General features: G+C 33.0%; 4 protein-coding genes across 5 annotated transcripts in view; 3 read left to right on the top strand and 1 right to left on the bottom strand.

The window, feature by feature from the left end:
• LOC119837479 (GDP-D-glucose phosphorylase 1) overlaps window positions 1–1,451 on the top strand; it is a 5,150-nt gene extending 3,699 nt beyond the window's left edge. For both annotated transcript variants that reach the window (XM_038363072.1, XM_038363073.1), the window contains exon 6: window positions 1,306–1,451. In XM_038363072.1, coding sequence (XP_038219000.1) covers window positions 1,306–1,415 — 110 coding nt within the window. In that variant the 3' untranslated portion in view covers window positions 1,416–1,451. The remainder of the gene's footprint in view (window positions 1–1,305) is intronic.
• Window positions 1,452–1,913: 462 nt separating this feature from the next.
• On the top strand, window positions 1,914–4,299 carry LOC119837476 (gastric triacylglycerol lipase-like). The gene has a single exon (XM_038363069.1). It carries the CDS (start codon window positions 1,942–1,944, stop codon window positions 3,508–3,510), a length of 1,569 nt encoding a protein of 522 aa, XP_038218997.1. The 5' UTR covers window positions 1,914–1,941; the 3' UTR covers window positions 3,511–4,299.
• A 1,002-nt stretch (window positions 4,300–5,301) lies between these two features.
• Window positions 5,302–6,237, top strand: LOC119837366 (small integral membrane protein 20). Its single transcript, XM_038362929.1, has 3 exons — window positions 5,302–5,535; window positions 5,692–5,748; window positions 6,113–6,237. Exons 1-3 carry the CDS (start codon window positions 5,421–5,423, stop codon window positions 6,163–6,165), a joined length of 225 nt encoding a protein of 74 aa, XP_038218857.1. The 5' UTR covers window positions 5,302–5,420; the 3' UTR covers window positions 6,166–6,237.
• A 1,908-nt stretch (window positions 6,238–8,145) lies between these two features.
• Window positions 8,146–11,007, bottom strand: part of LOC119837364 (WD repeat domain phosphoinositide-interacting protein 4-like) — an 8,939-nt gene continuing 6,077 nt past the window's right edge. The window contains exons 4-8 of the mRNA XM_038362928.1: window positions 10,627–10,801; window positions 10,000–10,211; window positions 9,144–9,304; window positions 8,328–8,413; window positions 8,146–8,252 (exon numbers count right to left, since the gene is read on the bottom strand). Of these exons, the coding sequence (XP_038218856.1) occupies window positions 8,223–8,252; window positions 8,328–8,413; window positions 9,144–9,304; window positions 10,000–10,211; window positions 10,627–10,801 (664 nt within the window). The 3' untranslated portion in view covers window positions 8,146–8,222. The remainder of the gene's footprint in view (window positions 8,253–8,327; window positions 8,414–9,143; window positions 9,305–9,999; window positions 10,212–10,626; window positions 10,802–11,007) is intronic.

Raw genomic sequence — 11,007 nt, 5'->3', positions numbered from 1 at the left:
GTAGGAACCCTTAGTCGCCTTTTACGACACCCACAGGTAGAGATGGGGTGGTGCTATTCTAAACCGGCACCACACGGCGTAACGTTTTTTCGAATAATTTAGATAATTGTCTTGAGATTTAACAAAAAAAAATTCAGTTAGTAATAAATATTTGAGAATCATCAAATCAACATATTTTATCCTTGCTACCTCTGTTAGCTACCACAATCGAAAGTTTCGTACCGGAAATTATTGGGCGTCTCATCAAAATAAAGCTACTCACGGATTATTAGCTTGATAGTAATCAAGTGCAAAAATGGGCGATGGATCCTGGACTATAGAGATGGAAAGGGTACCACAATATTATATTACTATTAAACGATTTTTCGTTCAGATTGGCAAAAAAATATATATGGCTAGGTCCAGACTCCAGACACTTATTGTATATATATAATAAAAAATGCCTCTGCTCCATATCTTTCCTTTTCGATGAAATTTATTTATAATACGCAATTGGTGGATTTTATTTTCTACCTCATGTACTAAAGAGTGCAAGAAATTACATAAAATGTATATGTGCGAATGCAATGGCGAAAATACATTTCAATTACTACACTAGTTGCATTCATTAATGCAAGAATACATAAATAATTCTCAATTATGCTTTACATCGTCCTTGGCTACGATAATCTATTCTATTCAATGTTCTATGTGCACTTGACAATATTTTAGTATAAATATTTTTTAATAGTATAATTCTGTTATACACAAGTTCTTCAAATATATTTCTTTATTTATTGCGTAGTATATTTATTATTAGCATATATTTCTTTATCAATCATTACAATACTGTTTGGTGGATAAGTTGGATTATATAGGTGATTATTTAATTTGAAAACCAAGTCTAACATATGTACAGTTTTTCGATATAGAATTCAGTAAGAGCAAGTAGATCAGTTTTAATACGCGACCCTATTAATCCAAAGTTAAGCAACATATTTAAACTGTTTACTTATCGATTATTGCATATCTTATTTAAATATTGTTTCGCCCTTAACCCTTAAGCTAGTCTGTCTAAGGTTATTTATTTAAAATATTTTACCATTTTAAGAGACGTACAGTTTAAAATTAAAGAAAGAACAGTACTTTTGATTTAAACTACCTAATATAATAATAAAAAATAGTCTTTATAATTAGTAGCAAAAATTAATCATTCTTGCCTTGGTTTTATAGGGTAATATTTAATCACTTTTATATTTAAAATAATTTATTCGGTTTTTAAGTGTCATTGACTTTTTTATTTACGTAAAAAATAATTATTTTTAGGTAATGAAGATTATGAAAATATTGATATCAAAAGCTTGGAAACGGAACTATGCAAATGGAAGTTAGAAGACTTTGATCAGTTATGTCAAGATATCAAGCTCTTATTTTAATTTTTAATACACAATAAAATATCACAAACAATGTAATATAATCTTTCAATTCCAAATATCCGTATCATGAACATAAAAACTACGTAATCTTTAAGTAGAAATGTATTATTTTGAAAAATTTCCATAAACATCTTTCATAATGCAGAGTTAGTTTTTTGCATCACAATAGAAAAACATCTCAGTAATAATTAGCTTTTATTGTCTTTTAAATCTAACTTCACACGTTTATACTTTACTTTTGGTATTTTAGTGCTTACTTATTTAGTAATTACTTATTTATATAAATTTTAAAAACTTGTTTTTTATATGGGTTTAGCTAAAAAAATTTGATAATTATATGCACATATTTTGTGCTAGTTTTCTTCATTTTGTTGCGTTGCATTTCCTTTATTATTAATATCAAAAACTGTATCACATGTCAATCTTGTATCCAGTAATATCAACAAATTAGTCACTTCTCCTTGACCTGCAAGTCAGATAAATAACAATTACGCTTCATTTACCACTTCAGTTGTTCCGACGCCGCATGCGTGTGCGCATCGACGTAAACATGAAGCTCTATATTGTATTGTTTACATTTTTCATCTTAATACAATGCAGCCAAAGTCGATACACTGATTGGTTACCACAAAACTTAGTGACTACGTTTACAAATAAGACAACACAAATAACAGATTACGTGCGTTCTAAGGGGCGGAGTATCAAACAATTCTACGTCGATAATGTTAAAAACCCAATAGTGTCTTATCTCACCCCGAATAATCAGACGGAGGAAGATATCACAGAACGGCCGGAACGGATGAAACGTAAATTCAATGATTACGTTGAAGATGCTCAAGCGCAGGATAAGAAGCTTTTCGATGTTATCGCGCCGGAAAGTATACAATATGACTGCAACGACAATGATCCCAGTATACACATGACAACGCCGCAACTCATAGCGTCCCATGGATATACTTCTGAATCGCATACAATTGTTACCAGCGACGGTTACATACTAACAGTGCACCGCATACCTCATTCCAAAAATTCGACAACTAAAACGAGCCCACGAAAAACTGTGTTACTCCACCACGGTCTACTTGGCAGTTCGGCAGATTGGATCATTCCTGGGCCGCAAAAAGGTTTGGCATACATTTTATCCGAAGCGGGCTACGATGTTTGGTTGGCGAACGTTAGGGGCAATACGTATTCAAGAGCTCATGTATCTTTAAACTCTGATACATTCGAATTCTGGAATTTCACATTTCATGAAGTCAGTCAACATGATTTGCCAGCGGTTATCGATTACATTATGGAGAAAAAAGGGTGGGATTCTAAAATAAATTACATAGGGCACTCTATGGGTACAACAATATTATTTGCTATGTTATCTACTAAAACCCATTATAATAAAGTTTTGAGAGCGGGTTTCGCATTGGCTCCAGTCGCTTATATGACACATATAGAGAGTCCCATAAGACTTTTAGCAAAGTATAGCAATAATTTGGAATACCTTCTCAAACTACTTGGAGCTAATGAATTCTTACCACAAAATGCTGTGCTGAGGTGGCTGTCAAAACACGCATGTGAAATAAATAAATTCGAGGAGGCTATTTGTGAAAACTCTATGTTCGTCCTTTGTGGTCACGATCAACGGCAATTTAATAAGACTCTTCTGCCTATCATGTTAAGTCATGTTCCTGCTGGCGCTTCAACAAAAACCTTAGTTCATTATGCACAAGAGATTAAAAACGCAGGAAGATTTCAGCAATTTGATTATGGGCCCGAAGGAAATTTTAGGCAGTATGGAAATATTTCACCTCCGCAGTATCCTATACACAAAATAACTCTACCAATAGCTCTATTAAGTTCTGAGAACGATTGGCTCGCCAGTGATGTAGACGTTACCAATTTATACGTACAGTTACCTAATCCCATAGAGCACTATATAGTACCACTGAAAGAGTTCAATCACATCGACTTTCTTTGGGCTATCGATGCACCCACCCTAGTATATGCTAAGCTTTTAGAATTGCTTGAAGAAGGGACTAGTGATTCAAATTTGATAAACGACATTGATATAGGATTACCAATTGTAAACGATTTAATATAAATAGTTTTATGAACACGGCCGTGAGCCTTACATGATAAAAAAGGGACATGAAAAAGCTCACATTATTATTTTAATTATTCCTGCATTTAAATTCTGTCGTTGTCAGAGTATGCTCCAGATTTAAGAATTACGTAAAGTTGTTGCTAGATTAATTAATTGTTATTTATGTTATTTTGCCCAATGTGAATCATGAATTGATAATGACCAGTGACTCATTATTTACTGAAGTTGAACTATAAACTTGTTTACTATATTCAATGTTGATAAAATCATGATACAGTATAGAAATTAGTATAATAAATATCTAGTGTGTTTTCTAACAACATTCTCATAAGAATCCGTCATCATAGACGTGAGTGATTAGTATTTTTACACTCGAAAATAATATGAGGCTCACAAAATTTGATTTGAGGATATCACGATGATATATTTTCGATGTAAAAGATCAAGTGGTTATTATAACGTAGACGATCCTTGCATTCTAAAATATTCATAATATTTACATATGTAAATAGTTGATTTAACCTATAAAAAATTTAGTGTCAAATTTAAATTTATTTTAACAGAAATTTCACATCATTTATTTAATAATGAAGTTCTATGTGAAACAAAGTAGCTAGCTACTAAACGATTTAGAAATAAATGGAAATGGTATTTTAAGAGGTCCAAAAGATAATATTATCGCTCCTTCCGTTAATTACTGGCGCTTGTTAAAATGATTAACTTTAGGTACTTATGCAGGTAAGTATTACCAAAATGTACATATTTTAGATATACGAAAAAAATAAACAGTTGAGTAATTAAATAAATCGCAGTTTTATTTCATGTTAATTTAGTCTTTTTTCGGTCAAGAAATCAGATTTCATATATTTTCTTGTTTGTTGTATGATTTTATAGCATAAAAATGCGTCATATATAGCTATCATAGCTACAAATTTATAAAGAACCAAAAAATCCATCTCGCCGTGCGCGTCATTTGAATTGTCTGGCGGCTATGTAATTTAACCGTACCATGGCAAGAGTAACCGTCCACGATTTTATAAACAAAAACACTAAAAGTCATAATAAATAAAAGCAGGGATGCTCAGTGGTGAGAACCTCAGAGCGTACAAAAAAAAAAAAAAAAAAATATATATATATATATATATATATATATATATATATATATATATTAAGTTTTTATTTTATCTGGGCATTTGGATAACATTAGAAGGAAACCATCGCGCGGAAACCGATACATCCATGAACCAAAAGTTCGACGACATGACGTGACATCTGCCAATACGCACTTGGCCAGCGTGGTGGATTATGGCAAACCCTCATAGGAGGCTTTTGTCTCAGCGGTGGGCTAATGATTATGTCATAATAAAAATAGGATGATAGGTGTGTTTTCCTTCCCTAGAACTTAAAAAGAAACGTTTCTAAAACAATGCGACGTTGTATCTTTTAGAATTTAGATTATTTACATAAAAGAAAAATATTTCTTTTAAAACGCCAATTTGGGATACACATATAAAAATAATAAATGCAGGGATACTTAGAAGGAATATATTAAGGATTATTGCTTATTCGCGTCAAAGCATGAAATTAAACTTGACTAGAACTCCACTTCCTATTTGCAATTAGGTAATTAGCTTAGTGTTGCATTACAACATCATTAAAATTCTATTTATATATAAAATACTAAAGCTTTCAATGTCTCAATAGGTAGGATAGAACGAACCCTATTTTCATAAAAGGCTGTTACGTTAAAACTACAACGTCAACATTATATTTTTGACATATCAATCTGACATTGGCTGTCACTTGCTATATAAAATATAAATAAGCATATAACCTAAATAGTTTTAATACTAGAGATATAACAATTAAAAATAAACATTTAAATAATAAAAATATATATACTTGTAATGGTGTTTAACAAAAGATGGCGTTTTGCAACATTAATCGGTGGTCTTGTGGGTCTTATAGGGCTGACTCTATATCCCATCGCTGTAAGCCCTATGATGGACTCTTCAAAATATAGTAAGATCTCACTCTTATTCAAAATGTTATAAACAATATACACAGAACAATGAATAGTAAATGTAATTAGGGATATGGAGAAAACATTTGAAAACATATTAGAATTTGCTGAACAGTTTATACTGTATTTAAATCATATGTGTCTATTTATTTTAGAGGAAATCCAGAAAGTAACACGGAAAAATATTAAACAAGAAGAAATACAACCTGGAAGTGAGTAACATAGCAATAATACCTATATTTAATCTTGTAGAATTCTTCAAAGCATGTTCTGTAACTAGTAACTACACTGTAGTATGTACAAGAATTAGGAATTATTTTCAACCGACCTCAAAATAAGGAGTAGATTATCATTTTGAATATATTTCTGACCTCATAACTTTTTACTGGGTTAATGGATCTTCACTTTCTCTTTTTATTATAAAGCTGTAATCTAGTTATGACAATTTGATAAAAAATTTTGTTTAATATAATTATGAGTAATAGTTATATGAACAAAATTATAAGGAGGCATAAAAGTTATGAAGTATAAGTGAATAAACCTGCATGTAGAAAATAATCTCAATGTTGTTTACAGATATGAAAGTGTGGACAGATCCATTTGATAGGAAGAAACCCCAAAATGAGTGATGCTTGTAAATTGTTAGCTTGTAAATATTTTGTTGATAATGTTAGGAAATATAGATTTTAATTAAAATAGCAGTTGTTTACTTATTTTTATAATGAAATTTAATTTGTACATAGTTATGTACACATATGCGAGGTGATATGTTGTGTATATATAGATTGATTGTGCATTTGTCATCCAGAATTTACATGTAAATTAAACGAAACATTAATGTATCAGAACATTTAACAACCAAGTAAAATCATTTAAAGTTTTGTATATCCAAAATCTATTAGTTTCCTGAATGTTTGGTGAAATATGCATGTGATGTGAAACATACCTACAAATATCATAAATTTCTTTACACTTTAACCACTGAAACCATTTAGATGAATTTTGTTTTATATATATATATATTGACAGCTGACAAGGGACATAGTTTTTATCCTGAAAATCCTACAGGGATGAGAACTAAAAGGAAAGACCCATGACTGCTAGTTATGCAGCAGATGTTAGCTTCCGTTTATGGGAAGTGGTATTCCCCATATTGTATTGTATCAAAAAGTTGCTTTATTTATTAGGAGCAAAGCAATAAAACAAATGATACAAAAGGAATCTTTTATTGTGAAAATTGCAAATACCCTATTGAGAACACACCTCCACACCCTAGAATTTCTATACAAAACAGTGGAGTTTGTCATCGTCACAATTTTATAAAAAAATAAACCTAATATATTTACATAAGTGTGCTCATTTAGCCAAACATTAACCCTTAAAATGACATGATGTTTAAAACACTCAATATTGCGAATGGAGTGTTCCATACATCCTATAATACGTAACTTTAACAAGCGATCACATTATATATTATTCATATCTCTATATCGTAAACCTAGTAACATGTGGTTAATTATTTACAAATATGTATACAACTTTACAATACGTTGCATACAGAATAATGTGGATATCATCTATTCTCAGTTCAATTCAACTATTAATTTAAGTAATATTATATGGTTATAAACTTAAAATTAACATAGACTGCTATATGTCATCACACGTTTTCTAATATCGACCACTCATAATCGCGTAAATAATTCGTTGCTTTTTATTACATATGCAATTTGGTATATCACTTATATATTGAGCGATTTCATCATCACTCTGGCTTCGTAAGGCTATGCAGAACGATAATAATGATTAAATATAAAACTCTAAAATATTTATTTAAGAAGTTAGAAAAAGCTATGATTAGAATATGACGCATTACGAATAATTAAAATAATTATATACATTGCGCGTTATATTGTTATAAATTTATGTAAATATAAATTCTCGTACAAATGCACTACGAATATACGTGTATTTGAAAGTGTTAATATTGAAATAAATTAAAAGATGATACATAAAATTATAGAAGTCCTTTATAATTAAAGACAAAAACAATGGTTAAGTAAAGGCCATGACTTATTATTAAAAATGCAAATGGCCGACATATTTGTACCAAGAATTTGGTCTTAAATAATAAAAATAATATTGGACGCGCCAAAATGTTGTAAACTCCAAAAATAAATTATCTGTCCGAAGTTTAAATATAAAAAGCGAAATTACATCTTAAAAGTTGGTTAGTTCGAATTGAATTTGTTATAATTATAAATAACTTAAAAAAATTTAAAGTCATGTAGGTAAAGGTTTTGCATTGTGTTATAATTAATGAAGTGTTACTATTTTGCTTTAAAAAGAAATAGCGAAAATTAGTAAAAATAAAAATTATCTATTATATATATTTTAACTAAAAAGAAACACCGCTATATTTCAGATTTTTCTTTGTCTTCTAGGTATTGCACTCTAAATCAATTGTTATCAATGTTATTTTGTGTCTTTTGTGTTAAAAATATCACCAACATAGGCTATTTTGTGATCACTTTAATTTTGTACTAATGTTAAAAAAGGTGTCACTTTTCATAACGAAATAAATATTAAACTGTTGGTTCACATTTTTGTCTATCAATTTGTACACTGATTTATATGTTAAAATAATACATTTAGGTCCATCGAATTTAATACCACAGTCCGTATATCAATGAAGAAATTCATCATCATCTCCCACCTGAAAAAAACAACAATATCAAATGTCATTTTTGTTGAAATCTTGTTTCATTTGTAAATTAAAGATTTTATTTACCTGTAAGAAGTATTCAAAATCACTACGATGGCAGTTGCCTTCTGCAGAGAACGTAAATTTGTGAAAAGTTCCATCTTCACATATCACTGTAAAAAAGATTTAATCATCAATAATTATTAAGCTTGACATCATCATAATCAGCCCATATATGTTCCCACGGCTGGGACACAGGCCTCCTATGAGGGTTAGTTACTAAGCTTGATATAATTTTAAGAAATTAAATTGACCACCAATGCAAGTGCATATGCGTTTTAGAGTCACGTTGGTGTTGACAGCCGAAACGTATGCACCTCTATGAAACATTTTAAAATAACGCGTAGGCATCAGCGTGGGAAGTGCATTGAGGCACGTTTCAGTTATCAACACAAACCGTCAACGTGATACCCAAACCAGTCTTAATTTTAGTGTTAGATAAAACCGAGCTAAAACATCCATATCCGCAATACATTGGTGGCATTTTTTAAATCTAAAATAACTAAATACTCCGCTTCGTACGTTTGTAAGTAAGCTGTTTCGAATGTTTTATAGTATTTATACTGTGCATCCCGCTAACCGCGTCATCATCTTGCTAATATTATAAATGTGAAAGTTTGTGAGGATGGATATATTATGTATATGCGTATGTTTATTACTCTTTCACGAAAAAACTACTCAACCGATTGCGTAGATAGCTGGACAAGTGGAATAACACATAGGCTTTTTATCCCGATGTTCCCACGGGATACAGACTTACGGGGTTGAAACCGCGGGGCGCAGCTATAGCAGTATAGCTAGTCTATAAAGAAAGGCACGGGTTGGTTAAGTGGGGTGGCGTACCGAGCGCGCTGGTGTCGTCCGCGAAGGCGCAGAGCGCGCGCAGCGGCGGCGCGGCGGGCGCGGCGCACACGCGCGCGAACCGCCCGCGCGCCGCCCACACGTGCAGCGTGCCCTTGTCCGACACGCAGCACACCAGCGAGCCCGACCAGTTGAAGTTTATACTGGGAACCGATATGCAGAGATCTTTTAATGATCATCATGATCATCATTGTCATCATCTTTTGTATGGAGCCGAACACGCTTCGGCACGAATTTGGCCAGATCGCACCGGGGAAGTACACACCCAGAGGACCGGCGTGAAATAGTGGCATGCTACTGTGTTTTGTACGGTGAGTGGGGGAACCGAAGGACCGTTTTCTTTTCCTCATTCTTCCCAATTCATTTCTTCTTTCCACTCCTCAATCCTTTCCTTAAATTTACTTCTTAACAGCGCATTCGCAGAAACTACATCTGCTGAATGTTCATGGGCAGTGGTGATCGTTTACCATGAGGCGAACCACCAGCTCAGTGGCTCGCTATGTCATAAACATAACAATCGCCATCATCATCAGCCGATATTTGTTCCCACCGCAGAGAAGCAGGCTTTCTATGAGGCTTTAGGCCATTATCCACGTGTGAGTTTGCAGTTGTTACATGTCGTGGAACTTTATTTCTGGACATGCCGATATTCTTACGATGTTATATGATGCATTTAGATAGATTAATGTAGGTATATTAGAAATAGAAATGAACATAAAGTAGATAACAATCCATTTATAAAATAGACTGACAGTTTCGATACTGCACAATTGCTGACTATAGATAAATCAAAATTCGCAGATTTGGGCATTTTAGTAAATTCAAAAAGTTCGCCTACCAATAAACATCCGCATAGTCCGAACCCCGCCGCAGTTCGTGAATCATTTGCTTAGTACTAGTATCCCACAGCCGTATGATGGTTCCCCGCTCAGAGGCGGTTGCCAGTTTCGCCCCGTTAGCCGATAGGCTGATGCACACGAGGTCCGTTTGATGGCAACCCACTACCGCGGGGGAACTTGACTGAGCACCTTTGACAGCCCGCGATACATCCTAATGGACAAAATTTTCAATGTATATAGAACTTAAGGTAACTTATGAACTCACAATGTATAGAAAAAATAAAGACATTATCAAAGAGTCCACTCTTTGATGGTGAATGCAAGAATATCGCATGTCATGTCTCATTTACCGCGATTACTTGACGAATAAAATATGAAAATTCATTTAATATCAACATCTTCACATAAATTATTTAAATTGTGCTTTTTTCACACAAAAATAAATTGATTGATTTCAAACTAGAATCTTTTAATGATTGTTAATTTGTGTTACCTATCTTTCATAGTCTGTGTTCTACAGAACAAATTATATAAGTTCTATAGAATAAATATCTTCAACAATCCTATCTAATTTTGCTCAAATTGATGCTGAAACAAAATAATTTATATTATATTCACAAACATACCAACAATTGCAACGATCCTTTCCGGTGCGCCGGCGCAGCCAGCAACTGCACCGCGTTGGGATCAGTCGCGAGCGCGCACAGCGGCCGAGCGGACGCGGGCGTGCGGAGCAGCGCTACACGCTGTAACGATGGCAGTGATAGAACTTGGATGGAGGACGTTAATACTACCGCCACTCTGGAATTAATTATATCAATGTATTTCGATAGGCGTAGGGCTGTTATTTGATGAAACTGGTAAGGTGGAGGGCGAGTAATGGAGGTATAAGGTTGCAGTAGTTCGGTTCGAAGAAAGCTAGGTGCTGTAACGATGGAAGTGATAGAATTTGGATGGAGCACTTCTATACTACCGCTATACTGGAAAATGCAAGTCATTGTTTTAAT

Source organism: Zerene cesonia, chromosome 27, assembly GCF_012273895.1.
Source record: "Zerene cesonia ecotype Mississippi chromosome 27, Zerene_cesonia_1.1, whole genome shotgun sequence".
Lineage (NCBI taxonomy): Eukaryota > Metazoa > Arthropoda > Insecta > Lepidoptera > Pieridae > Zerene > Zerene cesonia.
Note: the sequence above shows the minus strand (reverse complement) of the source record. Positions and strands in the feature narration are given on the sequence as shown.